Source organism: Schistocerca cancellata, chromosome 5, assembly GCF_023864275.1.
Source record: "Schistocerca cancellata isolate TAMUIC-IGC-003103 chromosome 5, iqSchCanc2.1, whole genome shotgun sequence".
In the NCBI taxonomy this organism is placed as follows: Eukaryota; Metazoa; Arthropoda; class Insecta; order Orthoptera; family Acrididae; genus Schistocerca; species Schistocerca cancellata.
In genome coordinates this window covers 146,280,239-146,307,836 of record NC_064630.1, presented here as the reverse complement: position 1 = coordinate 146,307,836, position 27,598 = coordinate 146,280,239, and the positions used below count along the sequence as shown (strand labels likewise).

General features: G+C 39.0%; 1 protein-coding gene across 4 annotated transcripts in view; it reads left to right on the top strand.

Moving 5' to 3' along the window:
* Nucleotides 1-27,598, top strand: part of LOC126187416 (diphthine methyl ester synthase) — a 118,358-nt gene that overhangs the window by 55,462 nt on the left and 35,298 nt on the right. For 3 of the 4 annotated variants that reach the window (XM_049928483.1, XM_049928485.1, XM_049928484.1), the window contains exons 3-4: nucleotides 381-501; nucleotides 14,356-14,496. In XM_049928483.1, the coding sequence (XP_049784440.1) occupies nucleotides 381-501; nucleotides 14,356-14,496 (262 nt within the window). The remainder of the gene's footprint in view (nucleotides 1-380; nucleotides 502-14,355; nucleotides 14,497-27,598) is intronic. The other variant, XM_049928487.1, reaches the window with a different exon arrangement.

The following is a 27,598-nucleotide window of genomic DNA, read 5'->3' as shown; positions in this document are numbered from 1 at the left end:
AATTTTAAAAAAACTTCATCCCAAATCCCTGCAAACAAATGGCTTCTGCACAGTGACAACCAAATTCTCTCTCTCTCTCTCTCTCTCTCTCTCTCTCTCTCTCTCTCTCTCTCTCTCTCTCTCTCTCTCTCCCCCCCCCCCCCTCTCCCTCTCCCTCTCCCTCTCCCACTCCCACTCTCCCCTCCCCCCTCCCTCCCACACCTCCCTTCTTCACACACACACACACACACACACACACACACACACACACACACACACACAGACGAGAGAGAGAGAGAGAGAGAGAGAGAGAGAGAGAGAGAGAGAGAGCACGCTAGCTTTATTTTTACTAGTACTAGTGTGGCTGAATTTGACTTTACACATTTGTTTACTTTTTGCAGCTGTATAGTTTTGGAGAGACAGTATCAATACCATTCTGGACAGATTCTTGGAAACCTGATAGCTTCTACAATAAAATAGTGGAAAATAAATGTCGTGGGCTTCATACTCTGTGTCTCCTTGGTAAGTGATGAATGTCTTTTATCTTTAAATAAATGTAAAGAAGTAATTTATGTTTGTGTACCCTGAATGTAAATAAGACTCCTACACCATTTTATCATTTAATACACAAATTTAGCTTTGTTCCCAGGAATCTTTTGACCCCCATGAGACACACTTCTCAACAATTTACCTAAACATCATCTCCTGTTTACCTGTTTTCATGATGCAACATGTTGGAGAGATGTGCTTTGAATTATAATTAAATTATCAGAGTGTTTAGAAGGAATATAAGAACAACACAGCTGGAAGAGATTTACAAAGCAAACACAGGAGGAGGAGGAGGAGGAGGAGGAGGTAGAGGAGGAGGAAGAGGAGGAGGAGGAGTCACTGCTCCTCAAACATAGCCTTAAATCACTACTAATCCTTTTTTCTCCAGAGACAACCAAGAATAAAATTCCACAAAAGCAACAGTAAAGAAGTACACTACCTGCAGTTAAAGTACCAAAAAGAAGAGTGATTTAAGAGGAGTGATACTACTTTACCATCAATAATTTAAAAACTTCCACTCTGTTACAAAAAATGTGTAAAGTGTCCACTGCACACCCAGAATGAGAATTGTAAAAGTAAATTGTTACTCAGGAGGATTGTAAAACAGTAAACAGATAATATTTTTGATACAAATGAGTCATTTCCCAATCAGTGTGTGTGACAGAAGTCATTGGTTATGATTTTCTGTGAATAATTCATAGGGGCAGTAAGTGTATGGGGCCTAACAATGAACAGCCAAATGAAGAAAAATTTAGTTAACTTAAGCAGACACTGTATACCTCACTGTAAGGTAGCAGTTTCAGAGATGGGTTCTATTCAGGTAAATTGCTATTTAGATAATTATTTAGATCAATAGGTAATTCAAGAACCCTTTATTCATGGATAAAATGATTTTTCCTCCCAGTGAATACAAATAATTATTTGTTATTTATTTTTCTAACTTTAACTAATGAATAACGTAGACTATCACCACATCATTATCTACTTCTTAGCACTTTCTCATTTATAACTTGTGTCTGTTCCTGTGCTAATTGTGGTTTCTTTTGGAGAATTATTTATTAGCTCATTGTACATGTATGTGGCTCATGGTGGGAAAGTGCCAGGTCATAAATCAAACGGCATGGGATTCAACCCTCAGTTAGCCCTATGACATTTTCTTGTACTTCTCAATCCTTTCACCTGTGCCAGTGATTTGTTAATGGGAAAAATGTCAAGTTGCAATGTGGTTCAGATTCCTTGTTAAAACTGTTGTGACCCTATAACTGGCTGGATAAACCAATTCAAAGGTTGGAAGAAGGCCAAGGACATAATATCCTTAGTAGGACTGTGCACAGGAAAGCAGTGTTGTGTTCAAACCAATGTATGATTTGAGTCTAGCTTTATTTATTTTACAACATAACAATTGTAACATAAAAATGCTTCGTAGGCAAATGCGTATGTCAGTTACATTTCTCACATCAGTTACATTTCTCACACAGCCCATGCAATTGACTCTGCACTCAACAGTACTTTCTCTCATTTGTTCCATACTTCCCCTGCCAACATGTGGAAGCTCTGCTGATATAACTAGGAAAAGGCATAAATGGAGCCAACAAAGACTAATTTGCAATATCTTCAAACGGAATATCTGTTGTAGTTACTTGTTCAAGTTGCACATCTAAGATTGTTCGAATTAAGTGCTGATCCACCTTCAAACTTTCTGAGTCACTTAAAAAAAAACAGGAAAAAATTGTGGAAGAATATTGTGTGTATATCTCTTGTTGTGAATAAACTAGGGCAACTCATGTTTACAGAAGAGAATGATGAAAGGTCAGAAATTATTTCGCAAGTTTAAGTTTCCTGTGATCCTATTGTTTGTTGAAATGCTGAACAATTAAAACATTTCTAATTATAGGATAAATATAACTAGTTGAAGGATACTTAGTAGAAAAATAAATGAGAAACAAGCGTTAGAAATAAATTTATTTATTAATGCATAAAGTAGAACAAGTGTGCATACACTCGCCCTCCCCCCCCCCACCTCTCTCTCTCTCTCTCACACACACACACACACACACACACACACACACACACACACACACACACACAGAGCGAGAGAGAGAGAGCATGAGAGAGAGAGAGAGAGAGAGAGAGAGAGAGAGAGAGAGGGAGAGGGAGAGGGAGAGGGAGAGGGAGAGGGAGAGGGAGAGGGAGGGAGGGAGGGAGGGAGTTGTGAACACATGGTCAACCCACAGTAGGAGTTTTTTCTTAAGTTTCCCCTCACTGGAGTGGTGGTAACCTTGAAAGAGTAACCAAAACATTAGCATGGCTAAAATTTTCTGGTGCTCTTACATTTGATAGTGTGGCCACAGTGCTAGATGGAATTCACAGAGAATTCAGTTTTGAACCCGAAAACAGTTATTGCAACAGTAACTGAGAAATGAAAGCAAACTCATGAAAGCCTCTAAAAATTGTCTATCAGTAGGTCATTGGAATCAGAGGAAGGTAAGACATGACAGATGAAGATGATGCTGAAAACTGTGTCAAAAATGATGATCTAGAATGTCAAATGATTTTCCATTTAGTGGCAACACTGATAACAAGGGATACAGTAGCTGGTTACCATCACACTTTTGATGCACTGTGCTTACAGCAAATTGTTATGCTGCGGGGGTTGCTAGTTTTGTTGTTCAAACATTGATTCAAAGGGAGAATACATAATATTAGCCAAGATGAATCACAAAACCATACTCAAATGTAATGCTACTGTCATCTGAAATAATTGAAAATATTAAGGACAAACTCCAAGTTAACGTGACATTACAAGATGAGTAATTTGTAGGATGCAGTGAAATTATTTGATCTGAGGTAAGTGTATGCATTTCCATAGAGATTTAGGTCATGGAAAATTTAAAAGAGGCACTAATTTTGAATACATTAGAATTCATAATATGTTACACTCCTGTTTCTGACACTGTGGATATCCTGCAAGTTGGAAAAAAGAGGTATTACAGACTTTTAGTACTACATAAAAGGTTCCCTTGTACACTTCAACCCACTGACAACTTTCAATAAAATGTCAGTTTGAAGAATTTTTTTGCTCCTCTGCACCAAAGGCATACCATTATATATTGCAGCACTGTCTTACCCATGATTTAAAAATGAGTGGGTCACCTGTACTGATGTCCATCATCAAGGGGAGGTTAAAACAAAATTCAGACATATAGTAGTCAAATCAATAAGACGAGTCTGAAGATGAGTTAGTACAGAAAAAGAAAATAGAGTTTTTAGATTTCAGATCAGGTCTGGGAGGTAAAAGTATTTGCCAAGAATTAGAGGAGAATTGAAGTTTTCGTAACTTTTGTTGAAGAAATAATGATTTGAAAGTCTTAGATTGTTATCCTGAAATAAAGATTTTCAGAAGCAGCTGTCTTTGATATCTGTAGAACATGTTTCTTCATACACCACAGTGCCATAGCTTTTGATGAAGTATTTGGAAGAAGGATTGTATAATAGTTTTATAAATGACCAAAGATTCTTTGATTTGAAAGTTGTTTCATTCATATACTCTTACATTCACAAATGGTGAATGACAGTGGTGTATACTGAAAATGTTGCTATGGCATGCAACAGAAACTTATTAGTTGTATGTATAAGTATATATGACACTGCTCATTAACTATGGTTTTATCTGTAGTGGAACTCTGCTCTGCGGTTCTTCTTGCAGAACTCCTTGGTAACATTGGTAAAAAGTGATGTTCAAACTTTCATCTGCACCAACAGATCCTTTTCTGTGGACTTCAAGGAGTGTGCAGACAGACAGCTTTGTCCTTGCACATTCTTAATGAAAGAATTTATTTTTTTCAGTGCAGGAAACCATCATTCTGCTGATGACAATGTAGGCAGTACCATTAAAAGCAGTTTATAGAGTTCCACAAGTCCAGTGTGAAGCTCATTTCAATACAGCAAAATTTGTATTTCCTTCACATATTTGGCTTCAACATGTTGTGATGTAAACATAGCACTCACTTCAGATTTTAACTAAAAATATCAAACACTTCCTTTATATTGTTGTTAGTGTTTGAAATGACTCCTCAGGAAACAGTCTACAAAGCTTGAGAACACCTTTGAGTCAAACATTTAAACAAAGTTTAAGTCGGGCACCAAATCAAATCTGATGTTTAATTGCATTATTATATTATATAACATCTCAAGGCACATCCTCCTGTAGTCACCCTTTACAGATGTTTCTGTGCTGTTTTCTCTTCTTCTCTTCCTTGGAGTATCACATGTGCCTTCAGCCTTGCACCATATTTTACTCAGAGCCATTGTATCTCTTAGTGCACACTTTTCTTTGAGGTCTTCCAAATCTTTGCTGCAAAATATAATGGCTGCACAATGTTAAATGTAACGTATGTCAATGAAAACATTTCTTAAGACAGAATAGGAAATTAAACTGAAATCTCATATCATCATGTGAGATACACATGCTTTATTAATAGCAGTTGGGTTCCAATTTTGTGGATTTTTCAAAATGTTCTCATACTAATCTTCAAGTTAAGCCCTACAAATTGCCACAGTTTGTACCAAGCTACTTGAATAACTCCATCTTGTTAGTGAAAGTTTTGGAAATATCTTCTTTGCTATTGTATGTAATTATTTTGTTCTTTTGGAGGAATGTACAAAAAAAGTTACAAAACCACTAAGATCAGCAAAAAAACTTTTACATGCACTCATAAAAAATACTGCCTGTGCTAAAACCAGATTAAATTTGTGGGTGTAACAGTGCATAAATATGGCATCTGGAATCACTTTCCTAACTTTTGAAACTTCCTGGAATATTAAAACTGTGTGTCAGACTGAGACTCAAACTCGGGAGGTTTGCCTTTCACAGACAAGTGCTGTACCATCTAAGCTACCCAAGCACGACTCACGATCCATCCCCACAGCCTGAATTCTGGCAGTACCTTGTCTCCTACCTTCCAAACTTCACAGAAGCTCTTCTGTGAACCTAGCAGAACTAGCACTTCTGGGAGAAAAGATATTGCAGAGAAATGGCTTAGCCACAGCCTGCTGGATGTTTCCAGAATAATATTTTCACTGTGCAATGGAGTGTGCACTGATATGAAACTTCCTGGCACATTAAAACTGTGTGCCAGACTGAGACTCGAACTTTGGACCTCTGCAAAGGAGTGTGCACTGATATGAAACTTCCTGGTATATTAAAACTGTGTGCCAGACCAAGAATTGAACGTGAGACCTTTGCAAAGGTCTTGAGTTTGAGTCTTGGTCAGGCACACAGTGTTAATATGCCAGGAAGTTTCATATCAGTGCACACTCTGCTGCAGAATGAAAATCTCATTCTGGAAACACCCACCAGGCTGTGGCTAAGCTGTGTGTCCACAGTATCCTTTCTTCCAGGAGTGCTAGTTCTGCAAGGTTCGCAGAAGAGCTTCTGTGAAGTTTGGAAGGTAGGAGGTGAGGTACTGGCAGAATTGAGGCTGTGGGGATGGATCATGAGTCATACTTGGGTAGCTCAGTTGGTAGAGCACTTGCCCGCGAAAGGCAAAGGTCCCGATTTTGAGTATCGGTCTGACACACAGTTTTAATATGCCAGGAAGTTTCGTATCAGCACACACTCCACTGCAGAGTGAAAATCTCATTCTGGATACCTAACTCTTTATTTGCACACTGTTTGAATGTCCCACCCTGGTGGCCATCCCACCATATATTTTTTCATGCAAATTCTTTGAGATTGTCCGTTGCAATCTTTGATGTGGCTTCTGCCAATCTTTCAGTGCTAATGTAAGTTTCAAGCTTTCTGACTTCGTATTTGTGTGAATGTGTAAGTGTAACTTTTCAGTTTATGACTTTTATAATAGCATAACTTTTCATAGTGTTTTTTACCTGACTGTGTACATGATGTAACTTTATGCTGACTAGTAGCTATAGCTAACCATTAATTGTACTGCTTATGTAGCTTCTGTGTTTAAAGTACCCATCTGCAGAGTTACAAACATTACTTGCAATATTTATAGCCACAATACATCTGACCCTAAGACATGTTAATAACTCTATTGCTATATAAACTCTGTATGTAATCTCAATATGTAGGTTTCCAGTGCAAAACAGTTACACAGCTACTGACCTAAATAACATCAGAAAGTATTTCATACCAGTCTCACTGAACGTAATATGAAAATACAATCACTATTCCAGATGTACACAAAACAGTGCTTAATTCTGGTCCTAATAATCGCTTCAGCTTACCTCTGTGACAGTGGTTAGCTGTGCATTGCTTTGTTATCACATTTCACATAAAATTAGGGAAATAAATCTTGCCATATGCAGTGCGAGAGTGACATGCAGTTAACAGTCGGATCTCATGAACTGCAGTGCAAGCCCATAGTCTGTTTTAAAACTTTTAAATAGCAAGTGGGATGTAGAGACTCAATGTTGAATAATTTGAAGTCTTTAAAGTTCCTTTCTGTATTCTTAAACAAGATTTTAAAAAAATGTGAACAGGTATGTATTGTTAAAGGCAAGTGCAATGACTTTAAATATTGAACATAAATTCCCTGATATTATAATCTGAAGCAGATTGTTTTACATTGGTTACTTTAAAAGAAAAGGGGTTGGGAGTGATACATTTCTTTCCTGAGACCAAGCATATTCTGTGTTACTTGAAACAGTGGCACCAAATAGCCAAAAAATGTGAATTATAAAATTTACGTACAAAAACTGAAAAAGTTCCCTTAAATGCAACATCCCACTTTCTGCAAAGCTAGTACATGTGACAAATTACCTTCTTTAACATATTCCAAGTTATAGCAACAGCATTCCAAAATGACATCCCTGCACCAACACACACATCTGCCGCAACCAGTTCTCAACACCAAAGTTTCACTCTCGAGTGAACTAATTATTTGACAAACATATAAACTGATAACTGTCAAACAATGGAAAATCCAGGATGGAATGTAACAATACGCGAGAAGGAAAGTTGCTTCTCACCATATAGTGGAGATACTGAGTCGCAATAGGCACAATAAAAGGCCTTTGTCAGCAGCGCACACACACACACACACACACACACACACACACACACACACACACACACACACACACACACAGGCGCGCGCGCAAGCGCAACTTGCACACACGTTTGCAGTCTCAGAGAGCTGAAACTACACTGCGAGCAGCAGCACCAGTGCATGATGGGAGTGGCGACTGGGTGGGGGTAAGGAGGAGGCTGGGGCAGGGAGGGGGAGGAATAGTGTGGTGGGAGTGGTGGCCAGTGAAGTGTTGCAGTTTAGTCGGAGGGTAGGAGAGAAGGTACAGAGGGGTGAGGGGGTGAGTAGTGGAAAGGAGAGAAATAAAAATAAAAGAAATTAAAAGAATGGGTGTGACAGTGAAATGATGGCTGTGTAGTGCTGGTTTGGGAACAGGGAGGGGGCTGGATGGGTGAGGACAGTGATTAACGAAGTTTGAGGCCAGGAGGGTTACGGGAGCGTAGGATGTATTGCAGGGAAAGTTCCCACCTGCACAATTCAGGAAAGCTAGTGTTGGTGGGAAGAATCCATATGGCACAGGCTGTGAAGCAGTCATTGAGATGAGGGCTATCATGGTTGGCAGCGTGTTGAGCTACGGGGTGGTCCACTTGATTTTTGGCCACAGTTTGTCGGTGGCCATTCGTGCGGACAGACAGTTTGTTGGTTGTCATGCTTACATAGAATGCAGCACAGTGGTTGCAGCTTAGCTTGTAAATCACATGACTGGTTTCACAGGTAGCCCTGCCTTTGATGTGATAGATAATGTTAGTGACCGGACTGGAGTAGGTGGTGGTAGGAGGATGTATGGGACAGGTCTTGCATCTAGGTCTATTACAGGGGTATGAGCCATGAGGTAAGGGACTGGGAGCAGAGGTTGTGTAAGGATGGATGGCAGAATACCACGGTAGGAGCGGTAGGAAGGATAGTGGGTAGGACATATCTCATTTCAGGGCACAACAAGAGGCAATGAAAACCCTGGTGGAGAATGTAATTCAGTTGCTCCAGTCCCGGATGCTACTGAGTTATGAGGGGAATGCTCCTCTGTGGCCGGACTGTAGGACTTTGGGAGGTGGTGGGAGACTTTTAAAGATAAAGCATGGGAGATTTGTTTGTGTACAAGGATGAGAGGATAATTACGGTCAGTGAAGGCTTCAGTGAGACCCTCAGTATATTTAGAGAGGGACTGCTCATCACTGCAGATGCAACGACCACGGGTGGCTAGGCTGTACGGAAGGGACTTCTTGGTATGAAATGCGCGGCAGCTGTCGAAGTGGAGGTATTGCTGGTGGTTAGTAGGTTTGATATGGACAGGGGTACAGATGTAGCCATCTCTGAGGTGGAGGTCAACATCTAGGAAGGTGGCTTGTTGGGTTGAGTAGGACCACCAAACCACCCCCTGTTAACTTTCCAGAATTTCTTATCCTTGAACCTTGCCTCTCCATCATTCCCCAAATCCCTCAATACGCAAACTAACCTTACATCTGCAGAAAGAACCGCAGTCCACCATCTAAAAACTGATCCCGATCTTATAATCCTACCTGCAGACAAAGGCTGCACCACTGTAGTTATGAACTGCAAGGATTACGTGGCAGAAGGACTCAGTCAGCTGTCAGATACTTCCACCTACAAACCATGCCACAGTGACAGTATTCCAGCAGGATCTCCAGTCACTACTCAAATCCTTAGGCCCATCCTAGATCCTCTCCCCAGAGTCCATCTCTCTACTTACCCCTACACTCCCCTCACTCCCACCTTCTAACTGCTTCCTAAAGTTCATAAACCCAGCCACCCAGGACACCCCATTGTGGCCAGTTACTGTGCCCCACTGAGAGAATCTCTGCTCTCGTAGGCCAATACCTACAACCTGTTACCTGGAATCTATCCTCCTATATAAAAGATACCAACCATTTCCTCGACCGGTTCTCCACAATTCCTCGCCCTTTACCATGCGGTGCCCTGCTCGTCACTATTGATGCCACCTCCCTGTACACTAACATTTCTAATTCCCATGGCCTTACTGCTGTCGAACACTACCTTTCCAGATACCCTATGGATTCCAAACTAACAACCTCCTTCCTAGTCTCCATGACCAACTATATCCTCACCCACAATTACTTTTCCTCTGAAGGCATTACAAACAAACAAATCCATGGTACGGCTATGGGCACCCGCATGGCACAATCCTATGCTAACTTTTCATGGGCCATCTAGAGGAATCCTTCCTAAAAATCCAGATCCTAAACCCCTCACTTGGTTAAGATTCACTGATGACATCTTTGCTATCTGGATTGAAGGTGAGGACACCTTATTCACATTCCTCGGGAACCTCAACAACTTCTCCCCCTGTTTGCTTCACCTGGTCCTACTCAAACCATCAAGCCACCTTCCTAGATGTTGACCTCCACCTCAGAGATGGCTACATCAGTACCTCCGTCCATATCAAACCTACTAACCACCAGTAATACCTCCACTTCGACAGCTGCCACCCGTTTCATGCCAAGAAACCTCTCCGTACAGCCTAGCCACCTGTGGTCATCGCATCTGCAGCGATGAGCAGTCCCTCTCTAAATATATCAAGGGTCTCACTGAATCCTTCACTGACCATAATTATCCTCCCAACATTGTACAGAAACAAATCTCCTGTGCCTTATCTTTCCAGTCTGCCACCACTTCCCAAAGTCCCACAGCCCGACCACAGAGGAGCATTCCCCTCATAACTCAGTACCATCTGGGACTGGAGCAACTGAATTACATTCTCCACCAGGGTTTCGATTACCTCTCGTTGTGCCCTGAAATGAGAAATGTCCTGCCCACTATCCTTCCCATCCCTCCTACCGTGGTATTCCTCTGTCCACCGAACCTACACAATATACTCGTCCATCCTTACACAACCCCTGCTCACAATCCATTACCTCATGGCTCATACCTCTGTAATAGACCTAGATGCAAGACCTGTCCCATACATCCTCCTACCACCACCTACTCCAGTCCGGTCACTAACATTACCTATCACATCAAAGGCGGGGCTACCAGTGGAACCAGTCATGTGATTTACAAGCTAAGCTGCAACCACTGTGCTGCATTCTATGTAGGCATGACAACCAACAAGCTGTCTGTCCGCATGAACGGCCACCGACAAACTGTGGCCTTAAAACAAGTGGACCACCCTGTAGCTCAACATGCTGCCAAACATGATAGCCCTTATCTCAATGACTGCTTCACAGCCTGTGCCATAAGGATTCTTCCCACCAAAACTAGCTTTCCTGAATTGTGCAGGTGGGATCTTTCCCTGCAATACATACTATGTTCCCATAACCAGCAGTTGAAACGTACAGTGGATAATGGAACTCCTGCAGAAATAGCAAGAGCAGAAAGGAAAACCATATGCTCTTGGTGTATATGCCTGGGGTCTCATTCAACATACTGAAGATGCTGTACAGCAGCCAGAGGGTGCAGAGTGTAACCAATTGCAGATTGTGGTACAGTTTGGGACAAACGATGCCTGTTTTCTGGATTTTCTTCAATCATTCCAACAAAGAAGGTTGAGAATACCACCCATGTTCAGAGAGTTTAAATGAAACAAAAAATCTACAGCATTGGCCCCAGACCAGATCGAGGTTAACTGTTTCTAAATAGAGTGGAAGGCTCAAGTCAGAAACTGCAAAGGTTCTGTGACAAACTAGGCTGCGACTTCCTAGACTTGCGCCATAGAATTGAGAATTGTAAGGTTCCCGTAAATGGGTCAGGTTGCCCTATACATCAGGTGCTGCTGTCCAGATAGCTGACTGTGAGATGCACACAAGACTTTTTTAGATTAGGCAACTCTCCATCTAGTTCAAATAATGGTAACTGTAGGAGACTCAGAAGTATCAGTGTAAGATACAAAGAAACGCTCTCCAGAGGCAAGAGTATTAAAATCCCAGTGGCTGACCACTGAAGCATTCGCAAGGAGGTTCAAGAGTTCGAAACACTCCAGAAAGGCAGTCAAGTTGACATAATACTAGGTACAGAAAGCTGATTGAAACCTGAAGTTGACACCAGTGAGATTTTAGGGGAAAATTTCAGTGTATGTCGAGAGAATAGGCTAATGAGAATTGGAGGTGGCGGTAGATGAGAAACTCATATCTGGTGGCATAGAACTTGAAGCTGCATGTGAGATTGTTTGGGCAAGACTGAGTATCATGGGTGAGCATAAAATTATAACTGAATCTTTCTATGAACCAACAGACTCACCTTCTCTTGTAATCAAGAACGTTACAGAATACCTCAGTTTGTAGTACATAACCACACCAGTCATGCTGTAATCATTGGGGAAGACCTTAACCATCCAACGGTCAATTGAGATAATTACAGTTTTGTTAATAGTTGGCTTCATAAGACTTCCCGTGAAATATTTTAAACGTCTTCCCTAAAAACTACCTTGGACAAATGGTTTGAAACCACATCGTGATGGAAATATGTTACATCTAAAGGCAACAAATAGTCCTGACCCCCTTGACGATGTCCACAAGGACTGACTGTGGATATTAAATGAGTACAAAGAAGGGCAACACAAATGGCCGAAGGTTTGTTCGAACCATGGGATCATGTCACAAAGTTGCTGAAAGAACTGAACTGGCAGACATTCGAAGATAGCTGCAAACTATTACATGAAAACCTACTCAGAAAGTTTCTAGAACTCGCTTTAAGTGATGGATCTAGGAATGTATTACAATCCCCTCTTGTGAAATGGAATGTCCCCTCTGCCATGCACTTTGCATTGGTTCACGGAATTTGGATGTAAATTTAGATAACCCGTGTTTTACTTTGGTTGACGATCATATTATAAATTCTCTTTGAGACACTAGTGATTCCATGCAGTTAATATTCCATGTTCTTTGTTGTCTTTAACAGAATCATTGAGTTATTGGCAAACGTCAAAGTTGTTACTTCCTCTCCCTGAACTTTAATTCCATTTTCAGATTCTTCCCTGGCAATGCTCATGTCACAGTATGGCATGGAAATGGCCAAAACACCCTTTCATGGGTGGATATTACAACGAAGACATCATTATTTTTTACATTTATTCTGTATAACACAAAGTCTATCCTTCATACTAAAGTTCTGCTTTTTATTGTTACCTCCATTATTCTTAACCACAGACTAAGTGCTCTTTGGAGCTTCCCTAATGTTATATCTACTTCAATTTATATAGAATGTAGCATTGAATGTTGCCATTGAAACGGCATAGTTTCTTGACAAGGCGTCTGCTCATCGTTATTAGGTGTGTTTGTAGGAAGCTGTAATGCCGACCCAGTTTATATGGTAGCTCACTAGAAAAGCACAAGCATCCAGCGGAGGGAAGGGGCTGTAACATCCCTGCAAGCGAAGTTGACATCCAGTTCTTCCGATTGTCAAAAATCATCTTACCATACAAGCTGGTGGTAACATTTTACTTGCTACCTGTTTGCTTATGAAATCCAAGATAATGCCTCTCTGTTATGCTTCCTTTGCATAATCAATACAGAGTGTATAACAATAAATCAAGCATGGTAGCAGTAAAGTTACAACAATAATTAGTTAATACTCATCTTTCATTATTGCAATTATTCCCCGATAGTGAAATTGAGCAACTTTCTTCTGCAGACTAATATTTCCCTGGTTCTTGTTATGTGAAACACTTTTATAGCACTCTGTTGAAGGACAAACACTGTTTTAAATTTTGACTGAGTGTTGTCAAATTCTTAATAATTTTTCCAAATACAAAACTCTACAGAACTCAACATAAAATTACCGGTAGTCTGGCAACATTAACAACTGCGAGCTCTGATGCTCATCCATTTATAAAATCTATCCAATTGAAGTTAAAAAATCCTTTGCAGAAAATATAATTTTAACAAAGTTACAATCACAAAAATTAATTTTAGTTCAATTAGGTCCCACTATGTTCTACATGATGAAATACAAACACAGATTAATCACTCAAAATTTAAAAAAAAGGTTGGTAATTATGTCTGAAATTTGTAACATAAACTGATTTAACTATATGTAGACATTAAGTCTTAATTAATCAGATAATTAATGCATTTCCTGGTTTACGATCATTTACCGTGTATTACAACACTGTGTGTTTACAAGTGGTGTGTTTGTTTTCATTAAAAATTACATGTTAATATGCTGTAATATTTACTTGTCTACTTACAAAACTTTTACGTGTTTGACAAAAATTATCTTACATTAGAGTCAATGGTGACAAATTTACTAGCAATAGCAAAAATGAGTTTGAAAATTTGTGTAACAAAACAGAATGTGGTTTGTGTGGTTTTCTGAATACTGTGTCAATCACTTCAATATAGTGTCTCTTGGTCTGTCACATTACAAGGTCCAGAGTGCATACTTCAATTAAATACATTCTTTCTTTCATACTGACATCATTGACATGTGGTTTGTGCAACAGCCCTTAAAATCCATGTCTTCCGTCAGATCTCTAATCACCCACGAATTGATATGATCGTGTTTCGTTTCTTTGCTTTGCATGAGATTATTCATTTAGATGGTTCATGCAACCATTTATGTCCACCCATATTCGGTGTTTGTTCATACAGTGCTCCTATTATAACACCTTTATTCATAGCTACAGAGACTACTAGTTGTGAAATAGTTTTGATTTTTTTAGTGTATTGGATCATGAGAGAAAAGGGGTAACTGAAGAAGTTAATGTCCTAAGAACTAGCTGACTTATGGTTAAAACAAATATAAAAAATCAAGTGTTTGTACAAAGAAAAAATATTTTTTTTTTGTTCTTTCCATGTAACAGATATAAAGGTAAAGGAACCTACATTGGAAAGTTTAACGAAGAAGAAGAAGGAATATATGCCTCCAACATTCATGTCCGTTGCTCAGGCTGCAAAGCAGCTGTTAGAAATAACTGAGAGAAATGGTTTTGATGGTTCCGCAGGTATGTATATGTATAATAGATTAGCACCTGCTGCTCCACTCACGTAGATTGTACGTTGTGCGAGAGATTTCTTTTGTTTTTGTTTAATCGAATTTTTATGTCGTTCAGAAATTGCAACACCTTCTAAGCTTTTCATGCTAATTAAACATGATCTGTTCCGAATGTACATCTCACTAAAAAGCAGTTCTGGTAGCTGATGTCCAAAGTTTTTGTTACTCATGCTTTTGCGTTATTGTGCAGATATTTCCATAGCAACTTTCGTCCCCTAACAAATATTTCTTTATATCTATCTGAGAAGCAGAGTACCAATTTTCATAAACATAGCTTTAATTTTTTTTAATTTAACAAAAATTTTTCATCCCCTATTGCATTCCTTTAGGGGTTGAATTTCCAGAAACACTGAAAAAAATGTATATTTTTTTCTTAATTGATAACTGAGCAGTCAAATACCAATTGTCATAGATGTAGCCTTAAAAATCCTTTATCAGTTCTTTTGTTGTTGTTGTTGTTGTTGTTGTTGTGGTCTTCAGTCCTGAGACTGGTTTGATGCAGCTCTCCATGCTACCCTATCTTGTGCAAGCTTCATTATCTCCCAGTACTTACTGCAACCTACATCCTTCTGAATCTGCTTAGTGTATTCATCTCTTGGTCTCCCTCTACGCTTTTTACCCTCCATGCTGCCCTCCAATGCTAAATTTGTGATCCCTTGGTGCCTCAAAACATGTCATACCGACCGGTCCCTTCTTCTTGTCAAGCTGTGCCACAAACTCCTCTTCTCCCCACTTCTGTTCAATACCTCATCATTAGTTATGTGATCTACCCATCTAATCTCCAACATTCTTCTGTAGAAGCACATTTCAATAGCTTCTATTCTCTTCTTGTCCAAACTATTTATCGTCCATGTTCCACTTCCACACATGGCTTCACTCCATACAAATACTTTCAGAAATGACTTCCTGACACTTAAATATATACTCCTTGTTAACAAATTTCTCTTCTTGAGAAACGCTTTCCTTGCCATTGCTAGTCTACATTTTATATCTTATCTACTTCGACTATGATCAGTTATTTTGCTCCCCAAATAACACAACTCCTTTACTACTTTAAATGTCTCATTTCCTAATCTAATTCCCTCACCATTACCCGACTTAATTTGACTACATTCCATTATCCTCGTTTTGCTTTTGTTGATGTTCATCTTATATCCTCCTTTCAAGACACTGTCCATTCCATTCAACTGCTCTTCCAAGTCCTTTGCTGTCTCTGACAGAATTACAATGTCATCGGCAAACCTCAAAGTTTTTATTTCTTCCCCATGGATTTTAATACCTACTCCGAACTTTTCTTTTGTTTCCTTTACTGCTTGCTCAATATACAGATTAAGTAACATCGGAGAGGTTACTACCCTGTCTCACTCCCTACCCAACCACTGCTTCCCTTTCATGCCCCTCGACTCTTACAACTGCCATCTGGTTTCTGTACAAATTGTAAATAGCATTTCGCTCCCTGTATTTTACCCCTGCCACCTTTAGAATTTGAAAGAGAGTATTCCAGTCAACATTGTTAAAAGCTTTCTCCAAGTCTACAAATGCTAGAAACATAGGTTTGCCTTTCCTTAATCTTTCTTCTAAGATACGTCGTAAGGTCAGTATTGCATCACGTTTTCCAATATTTCTACGGAATCCAAACTGATCTTCCCTGAGGTCGGCTTCTACCAGTTTTTCCATTCGTCTGTAAAGAATTCGTGTTAGTATTTTGCAGCTGTCACTTATTAAACTGATAGTTCGGTAATTTTCACATCTGTCAACAACTGCTTTCTTTGGGATTGGGATTATTATATTCTTCTTGAAGTCTGAGGGTATTTCCCCTATCTCATAAATCTTGCTCACCATATGGTAGAGTTTTGTCAGGACTGGCTATCCCAAGGCTGTCAGTAGTTCTAATGGAATGTTGTCTACTCCCGGGGCCTTGTTTCGACTCAGGTCTTTCAGTGCTCTGTCGAACTCTTCACGCAGTATTGTATCTCCCATTTCATCTTCCTCTACATCCTCTTCCATTTCCATAATATTGTCCTCAAGTACATTGCCCTTGTATAGACACTCTATACACTCCTTCCACCTTTCTGCTTTCCCTTCTTTGCTTAGAACTGGGTTTCCGTCTGAGCTCCTGATATTCATACAAGTGGCTCTCTGTTCTCGACAGGTTTCTTTAATTTTCCTGTAGGCAGTATCTATCTTACCCCTAGTGAGATAAGCCTCTACATCCTTACATTTGTGCTCTAGCCATCCCTGTTTAGCCATTTTGCACTTCCTGTCAATCTCATTTTTGAGACGTTTGTATTCCTTTTTGCCTGCTTCATTTACTGCATTTTTATATTTTCTCCTTTCATCAATTAAATTCAATATTTCTTCTGTCACCCAAGGATTACTATTAGCCTTCGTCTTTTTACCTACTTGATCCTCTGCTGCCTTCACTACTTCATTCCTCAAAGCTACCCATTCTTCTTCTACTGTATTTCTTTCCCCCATTCTTGCCAATTGTTCCCTTATGCACTCCCCGAAACTCTATACAACCTCTGGTTCCTTCAGTTTATCCAGGTCCCATCTCCTCAAATTCCCACCTTTTTGCAGTTTCTTCAGTTTTAATCTACAGTTCATAACCAATAGATTGTGGTCAGAGTCCACATCTGCCCCTGGAAATGTCTTACAATTTAAAACCTGGTTCCTAAATCTCTGTCTTACCATTATATAGTCTATCTGATACCTTCTAGTATCTCCAGGATTCTTACATGTATACAACCTTCTAGTATCTCCAGGATTCTTACATGTATACAACCTTCTTTTATGATTCTGGAACCAAGTGTTAGCTATGATTAAGTTATGTTCTGTGCAAAATTCTACGAGATGGCTTCCTCTTTCATTTCTTTCCCGCAATCCATATTCACCTACTATGTTTCCTTCTCTCCCTTTTCCTACTCTCGAATTCCAGTCACCCATGACTATTAAATTTTCGTCTCCCTTCACTACCTGAATAATTTCTTTTATCTCATCATACATTTCGTCAATTTATTCATCATCTGCAGAGCTAGTTGGCATATAAACTTGTACTACTGTAGTAGGCGTGGGCTTCAGCTCTAGCTTGGCCACAATAATGTGTTCACTATGCTGTTTGTAGTAGCTTACCTGCACTCCTATTTTTTATTCATTATTAAACGTACTCCTGCATTACCCCTATTTGATTTTGTATTTATAATCCTGTATTCACCTGACCGAAAGTCTTGTTCCTCCTGACACCGAACTTCACTAATTCCCACTATATCTAACTTTAACCTATCCATTTCCCTTTTTAAATTTTCTAACCTACCTGCCTGATTAAGGGATCTGACATTCCACACTCTGATCCATAGAACGCCAGTTTTCTTTCTTCTGATAACTACGTCCTCCTGAGTACCGTATTTACTCGAATCTAAGCCACATTCGAATCTAAGCTGCACCTGAAAAATGAGACTCTCAATCAAGGAAAAAAAATTCCCGAATCTAAGCCGCACCTGAAATTTGAGACTCGAAATTCGAGGTGAGAGAAAAGTTTTAGGCCGCACCTCCAAATTGAAATAAAGATGGTCCATTATAATATGAGACATAATTTAGGTCGAATGAATGATGATACAGCTACAGTAGTTTGATTCGAGCCGTAAGCTTAGCAGTTAAGCTTTACCAGGTAGCCATTGCTGTGCGCCAGGTGCTCCGTCCGTATTTATACGGGTACCCTTCCTTTTTCATGTACTTCGTCTGGTTTGAATTGATTGTTTATTTTTCTTTGATCTGATAAGTGCCATTCTCTTTGTTATAGGTGTTTACGTCACTCTAAGCTGAAAATGCATTACTGTATTGTACCATGCATTGTTTGCCACTTTCTGATGAGAGAGAGAGAGAGAGAGAGAGAGAGAGAGAGAGAGAGAGAGAGATAGATAGCGATAGAGAGAGAGAGAGAGATAGATAGCGATAGGGGAATCGTCTCATTAGCGAAACAATGGCAAGAGACTGCTGCTTTCTTTGATAATGACCAATAAGAACCAAATAATAGACTGCGTATGATAGAAGATGTTATGAACGAGAGTTTAGCGAAAATTTTTCTCCGTTTGAAAATCTTTGCAGGCGCCTCTTTTAGTACATTACATTCTGCACCGAAATTAGAGTCATCTTAGATTTAAAAATCTAGTCAATTGCCGTGCTTCATTTCTGACTGTATCACTATTAGGCATAAGAATAATATGAATATAAACATGACATGATATGTGTATTCTTCCGCGTTTGCTGTTGTCTCACTCTAGTTTCATAGTTTATTAAGCAGACAGGATTTAAATGAGATAGCTGCAAACATGAAAGACAACATGACAAAATGTTTATATTCGTATTATTCTTATGGTGAAGAGAATACTGCATGTGATTCACAATTCATAAAAGTTCCTATTAGCAACCATCTCCTCTCACAGGTAGGAAAAAATTCAGAAAAGAGTTTCCCATATTGACAAACATCCCAAAGAGTCTTGCCAGTCAGATTCTCGTAGTACATTGAAATGCTGCTACATTCGAAGATGAATAATTCGAAATTTGTATTTTTTTTTTTTTTTTTTTTTTTTTTACTGACGCAGAGGTTTTGGCGCCAGTATTTACCTTTGTGCCTGCAAAGCGTGCTTGTGTAGCGCTACGTATATTCGACACAGCAGAAGTTACCAACATTTTTCAGAACTTCCACTTACTTTGCACTCGATTCTAAGCCGCAGGCGGTTTTTTGGATTACAAAACCTCAGAAAAAAAAGTGCGGCTTACATTCGAGTAAATACGGTAGTCCCTGCCCGGAGATCCGAATGGGGGACTATTTTACTTCCGGAATATTTTACTGAAAAGGACACCATCATCATTTAACCATAAAGCTGCATGCCCTCGGGAAAAATTACGGCTATAGTTTCCCCTTGCTTTCAGCCATTCGCAGTACCAGCACAGCAAGGCTGTTTTGGTTAATGTTACAAGGCCAGATCAGTCAATCATCCAGACTGTTGCCCCTGCAACTACTGAAAAGGCTGCTGCCCCTCTTCAGGAACCATACGTTTGTCTGGCCTCTCAACAGATACCCCTCCGTTGTGGTTGCACCTACAGTACGGCCATCTGCATTGCTGAGGCACGCAAGCCTTCCCACCAACGGCAAGGTCCATGGTTCATGGGGGGGTTCTTTAGTAAATATTTTCTTTAGTAAATATTCATTTTCAAAAAAGCTTTCATCCACTGTTTTACCTCCTTAATGGTTAAATGTTTCAGAATTTCAGGAAATTCATTTTCTATGTTCGGACTGAGAAACCAAATACCAGTTTTTGTGGTTCTAGCTTCAAAATTCCCTTAATAGTGACATACTTTCAAAAAGTCTTTCATCTCCTATTTCAATACCTTAGGAGTGGAATTTCAGCCAATCCCTTCTTAAATGTTGCCTACACATCCTCTCCAAACTTCAGGTTTCTATCCTTAGTGATTTCAGTTGGACAGTGATGAGTCAGTGAATCAGTCTGACCCTATTTCACGTCCTTTGGGGTTGAATTTCCAAAAATAGTGAAACACATACTTTTTCATCTCTAACCAAGAATCCAGAGACCAATTTTCAAAGATTTAACTTTAAAAATGCTTTTGCAGTGAAATATTTTCTTAAAACATTTCACCCCCTTAGAGGCTGAATTTCCAAAAACAGTGAAACACACATTTTTTTTGTTTCTAACTGAGAAGCCAAATTAAAATTTTTGTAAATTTAACTTTAAAAATGCTTTCATAATAAAATATTTTCATAAAATATCTCATCCCCTATTCCAGCCCCTTAGGGGTTCAGTTTCCAAGAACACAGAAACATGTATTGTTTTCTTTTTTTATTTGTAAGTGAGAAGTCAAGTATCAGTTTTCATAGATATAGCTTTAAAAATATTTTAGCCATTTTTTAATAGTGATATATTTTCGAAAAAAGTTTTCACCCATTATTTCACTCCCATAGAGTTAAATTTCTGAATATGCTGAAACATGTATTTCTTTATTTCTGACTGAAAGACCAAATACCAATTTTTGTAGGTCTAGCTTCAAAATTGCCTTAATAGTGACATTATGCAAAAACACCTTCATCCCCTATTTCAACACCTTAGGATTGGACTTTCAAAAAATTTCTTGTCTATCGATGCTTACAGTATAAGATCCACACTTTCTCCAAATTTCAAGTTTCTGTTCGTAGGTGCTTGGGCTGGATGATAATGAGTCAATCAGGACATTGCCTTTTATACGGGGTGTGTCACATAAAACCGCCTCATCATATGCAACAATAATGTTGAATCTGTTCTCGTGCGTCTATAGTAATGGAAAACAAGAAACGCCATCCGAACAGTCGTATACAAACTAATCATTTCCTCTGAGGTACTGACACTGCACAGAACTTTGTTGTTGTGTAAGGCAGCTAGTACCGCAGCCAGTGAAACCATTAAAACTAATTGAGAAAAAGATGTTGTTGTGTGAAACGAGGTTAGCGTGAGTATGTGACACCATTACCCAAGTATGTTGCCGTTGTTGAAGCACTCATTTGCACTGGAACTTAAGTGAAAGCAAAGAATTTGTTTCAGGAGAAATTTCCAATGTTCTGTGCCAGCAAAAAGCACCATACAGGAATTGATTTAAAAATGGCGGCATACAGGATCAGTTCAAAATGCTCCAAGGAACAGGCCACCTTAATTAAAGAGGTAGGTGCAAGAGATAATGACAAGAAGTCCTTTTAAGTCAACCAGGAGACTGACTCAATAGGTTCATGTAAGTGAGAGAAGTTGCAGATGTGTTTTAAAGGGATTGAATTTAAAACCATACCGGGTACGTGTTGTGCAAGAACTGAAGGGTCTGACCCGGAGAAGAGAGTGCATTTTTGTTCATGGCTGTTGAGAATTCTTGCCAGTGATATCTTGGACCCACTAAGGCTCAACATGAGTGGCGAGGCATGGTTCCTCCTGTCTGGGTAAATAAATTCTCAAAACAACCAGTATTGGTCAACAGAAAGTCCACTCGTGATCTACCAGGTACCCCCGCGTGATGAGATGATTTGTGTTTGGTGTGCCATTTCCACCACACACATTGTGGGCCCCATATTCCTTGAGACAGTGGTGAACAGCGACATGTATCTGGGAATCCTTGAGTAGGTTTACTCAAATTTGGCTGAAGAGGAGTGTTAGTTATGTTACTTTCAGCAGGATGGTGCAATGCACTACACATAAGTTGCATCACTGTCCCGTGAGCCGGAGATATTTACACCAGAGAGGACAATCAGCAAAGGTTTGTAGCCTCCTCGGTCACCAGACTTGTCCACTTGTGACTTTTACTTGTAGAAACTGTTAAAGGGGAGAGTATACGAAAGAAAACCACACACAATTGAAGAAATCAATCCCAGGATACAGGATGTCGTCAGAGCATCACAACACAAAAACTGACAAGAATATATATGCATCTCCTCAAGTGTGTGGAGGGTACTTTCTGCACCTACTGTGGAGGTGAGTAATCATATTCAGTACATTATATTTCGTGTTAAGTTCATTTTGTGGACCGGTTTTATGTGACTCACCCTGCGTATAGAGATATACATGCATGTATGTCACTGCAGTGAATTTTAGCCACATCAACAGTGTAAAACAGTGTCATTGAGTTAGTGTTTTGATCACAAGGAAAGAAAGCACTATAGTAAAAAAAGTACTACTTTTCCCTCTAATAACTGTGAATTGAGTTAATTTATCACTAGAAAAAATTTGCAGTTACAGTGATCTCAGATTTCAATAGGTCCTTAAACACTTGCATTTTTTTGGTGTGGGTATTTGAAAAATGTGAGATTTTAGTATAAATGCACAGAACTTAATTATTTTTACAGTACAGTGCATCTACATACCCAGTAGGAATGATTGTGAAATAATTATGACCCTGAAAAATGATACTGAAAACTTGACGCCATGATTTATTGTGATGTTACTGTGGCCTTGGCTTCAAGGAACAGTTTATAGTTTTCTAGGAACAGTACAACACAAATTGAAACCCTTCTGGTAGAGCTCTAGTTAATATTAATGAAAAGTTTAACGATTTTTCCTATTTCACAGTCTCCCACATAACTGATTCATACATACAGGCCATACACATTACTAACATAATTTCATTACTGAGCAGAAAAGTTGTTATTTGAAACACATTGATGTGACGCATGTTCACATATGGTGCAGACATAAAAGCATATCAACCAGATTTATCTAAGTCTTCTCATTGGTTACCCATGTAGTTCCTTTGTTGCACAATTCATGAAATTTCTCATCCCCATAAATTAATAACATTAATAACTAACAAAAACCAGGGAAAAGTAACCGCTCACGTGCAGATGAGTTATGAATGGCACATTGACATGCGTAGTGTAATGGTACACTTTATTGCAGTAATGTTTCAAAGATATGTATCAGAAATATTGCAGCTCTGCATACTATTATTGATTCTAGTTTCCTTGAGAGTCATGACTTTGTTTATGCTAAGTGAACTTTTATTAATCATTATATATACAGTAAAATTACATCTTTCATTGTAATATTTAAGAATATCTATAATTGCTGTGCTATTAATCCCCACAATAATGTGTTTTTAATAGTGGCTTAGGGTTGGCTTTATTTATGCCAGGATGCTCTGCCATGAAATATGATTTTCACCAATGACTAATCACAACTTTATTTTAAAAACAACTTTGAACATTATTATTGCTGTACAAACAACTCCTTTCAATAAAACATAACTTATTTGTGCATGCATCTGAAGATAATTCATGTATTCAGACAGAGAAGTAGTATCATCATCAACAGCAGCATATTGACATCAGCTGCTGAATAACGGGCAACTTTAGTTTTTCACAAAACACAGTCTTCAGCTATTAGCATCCATGTTGTTTCTGCATTTTTTAATATATACTTGTATTAATTTCTTATTTCTTGGCACCATGCAAAGAACTTCTTCGGTCTCTTGAACACCCTTTCCCCTGGCTACATGTGCTGTCATGAAAATGAACCTGTTTTTAGTCAGTGATTAAACATTCCACAATTATCTGATTTTTAAACTGGGACTCAGGTTGTTAATGATTATTTAAATGTTTTCAAAGTGGCTGGTTATTTTCTTGATTTTTATTATTGGTCAGCCAGCCACATCTACTAGTGAATAACTTCCAGCAATTTTCTTCCAGCTAATTCTCATTTTATTTGGTATTCTATGTCATGACTGTATTATAGTTTTATTTAAGTGTGAGGAAAGGGTATGAATGTGAATGTAGGTATTCACTCTCTCATACATGATTTTAATTATTCATTGTAATGTGTTGATTAACAACCACTGTCTGTGTTGTCATGGCCAGTCAGTCAGATATGTGTCCATGGGGCATTATCCCAAGAAAATTGCTTATGAGACAATACTTTATTCTCTTTAAGCATTTAATTCATATTCCGCAAGTGTCTTGGTAATCATGTCATTGAGCACCCTGAAACCAATATCTCCGCCATTTCATTAGAGTCATAATTACAACTTTCCCTATAGTCTCACCCATGATAGTTTATTTTTCTGTCCCTCCTAGTTCTTCATTTCCTATCTTTAAGGAATTAAATCCCACCTCTAAGGAGGAAATTTTGATATTTTGAAGTCTCCTTTCCTGACTGTCAGATTCAGAATTTTCCACTGTCATAAGAATATTTATCAAGGGCTTTTACTATAGTCATTTTATTTTTTAAGTGACAGGGGTATTGGATGACAAAAGGGTCATCCCAGACTGGAGGAACTGAACCATATCCTTTGCCAGGGCTTTACCTACCTATCATGACGTCCTGAAATGAGGGACATCCTACCAGAGAAACTTCCCACCCCTTCTAAAGTGGTGTTCTGTTGCCCAACCAGCCTCCGCAATATCCTAGACGTTCCTTGTGCCACTCTCGATCCCAACTCCTTGCCAAAAGGATCATATCCCTGTGGAAGACCCAGGTGGAAGATCGGCCCAATCTACCCACCCAACACTTACTATTCTATAGTTCTTCACAGGTTTATCCTACCTCATCAGGGGCTCGGCAACCTGTGAAAGCAGCCATGTCATTTACCCACTGTGCTGCAACTGTTGCACAGCTTTTTATATTGGTATGACTACTACCAGGTTGAACAGTCACTGCCAAACTGTGGCTAGGAGCAAAGTAGACCAATCTGTGACACAACATGCAGCTGAACATAACACGCTTGACTTCAGTGGCTGTTTTACTACCCGAGCCGTCTGTATCCTCCCGTACGCCACCAGGTTTTCTGAACTGTGCAGATGGGAGTTATGCTTACAACAAATTCTCTGCTCCTGTAATTATCCTGGCCTCAACCCACGATAACACAGCGTTCCCACACCCCCCACCCAAAAGTTTCCACCCTCTCTGTTCTATCATGTCCTCCCCATTCTGATCTCTGACCCGCTGTTTGTTGTCCTATGCCAATGCAGCTGCCCAGCTTTCCCTCTTCTTCTCCTTCTTCATTCCATTTCCCCTCCTCCCTGTCCCACAACCTCCTGACATTGCACTAGAGATGAGCAAATTCGTTCTTCCTTGGGAACTAGTTCTCTGGTGATCATTCTTTTTGGAGAACCATTCATTTTTTCTCATTTTCTGTTCATTTATACATGGAAAACTTGAAAATTAGTAATGTAGGTGACTGAAGGATGGAGGGCGCCAAGATGGGGCATTTGCTCCCCCTCTGGAGATGGGAGTACAGAGTTTTTATTCATTACAGAATTCACACATACTTGTAGAAGTAATATCTGTGATTCTGCAGAACATCTCGTCTAGCCAATTGTAGCATTATGTGGCTGATCACAATGAAATAATATAGGTTGGGGCACAGAAAACCGGCCCCAAGTACAGACTGCTCACAAATTATGTATGATTTGTTGCTCGCTACAAGCAGATACAACAACAAATAGAAAACCATGTAATAATTAGGCAGTAAAGAAATAACAAATAAGGTAATGCAAGCAACTGCTTTGAAGTAGTAGATGACATTGGCAGGTGACAATGAACTGTCTAGTACTCGGGGCTGATTTTTCGTGCATCACCCTGTACCACTGAAATAATACTGTAGAAGTTGTGATATTCTCTTTACAAAATATGACACCAAATACTTGAATATTGAGTGTGGGATTCATTCGGTTGTAAGTTGGTCTGCCTTCCAGAACAATGAGCATGCCGTTTTACCTCGGATAAAAAAAAGTCGGAAAACAGCCATTCATGTATGCCGTGTCAACCCGCTTTACTGCCTTCTTAGAAGTATTGATGTGGAGTTGCATTTGAGGCATTTCCTCACTTTTGTGGAATCGGACAGTCTTCTTAACATAATTAGCAATAGCTAAATGTAGCACTTCGTGGAGCATTGTTTGTTTAACAGAATGCCATGTGCATTCCTCTGTGCCTTAAAATTTGTTTTCTGCTTCATCATTTTTGAGAACGATTAGTCAAAGGCTCTTTATGACTGATTTATTTTGTTTATAGCCACTTCAGGTTTTTCACTTTCAGTATCAGTTTAATGTTGCTGGTACTTCACAAAAATCTTTTCTAAATATTTCCCTGTTTTATTTCCCAGATTATTGGTCATTTTCCTGAATACAAGTTAAATGCAATTGTAGATCGACAACTTAAAAAAGTATCACATCCAGAATCATTTTAACAACACAGAAAGGTTTACTTCCAAGAAGATATCTTGTATCAAAATAGTCTGCCTACAACAAATACAAATTTTAAGTGGATATCCATCATTTCTCAGTGAGGTAATGAATTTTTTGTATTGTGTTCAACAGTCAGTTCTGGTGGCATGACGCATCTCAGAAGGGATCAATTAATTTATATCAAAAATGGCTATTTTAGAGTCATGGTCCCCCTCCCTGTAAAAATTCCTGCGGACACCCATGATGAGTAGTATTGTACCCTACAAGCACTATGTTTTAGAGTATTGGATAAAAATTGTAGAAGCAGTTTATTAAAATTACAATTTGTAGATGTCTTTCTTTCGTGGCACAAACTCATTTCCAACAAAAAAGTATTACAGGTCATACAAAAATTGGAATATCTGCACGAGTATTTTACATTCTGTAAACTCAAGAACAATCAGACATTTTCGAAACACGATCTAACTCCAAGTAGTCAGACTTACCTGTAATTCCTCCAAAGGATTATCAACAGAATTTGAAATGTGAAAATGGTACAGAGGGACTATTTAGATAAATTCATTTCACTTCATTTAAAAATTTTATTTTTTTAACAGCTTTTAGAACACATATATACAAACTTAAACATTGCCATTGATAAATATAATTTCTGAAACTTGTGATGGCCCTAGTTGATTCCTTTTTTCAGTCAGTGTTTATCCTGCTTTTGAAAATATCCTCTCTGAAGGTGCTGAACTGTCTGGTACGCACAGACTATTTAGGGCCAATGAATATGAATGTGGGTAAAGAAGTTTCCTTTGTTCCCACCACAACGGAGGATCACCATCCCTCAGGAGCAACATCTCAGAAATGTAATTATCCATTTCAACTGCAGCCACAGCAAGTTTCTTTTTTTTTGGCACTTCATTGTGAAAAGCTTTCCACAAATTAAAGTTTGTTAATGTTGGAAAAGATGACGACGATTGAAGTCCATTTGAAGAGGAAGTTACTGAAGTAGGTTCATTAACTTTTTCTTGTGCTAATAACTGAGGAACTTCACTCACGATTTGATCGTATGCTTGCATGTACTTCATGATGCCTGCTGAAAACCCATTTTTTAAATTGTTTTAAAGCATAGATCAAGTGATGTTGCTTGGCCAACAACAGACGACTTATTAACAAGCAGCTCTTCGGCAGCTATTATCATTGTATAAGACATACCAACTATTAGGGAGGGAGGGGGGGGGGGCAACCCTTCCTGGTTTTTAAATGTAGAAATGAAGTTTTAAAGCATCCAGGTTAAAACCTCCATTTTGGGCAACGACACAGTTTGCTGAACACTCACTTCTTTAGTCACTTCATAAAA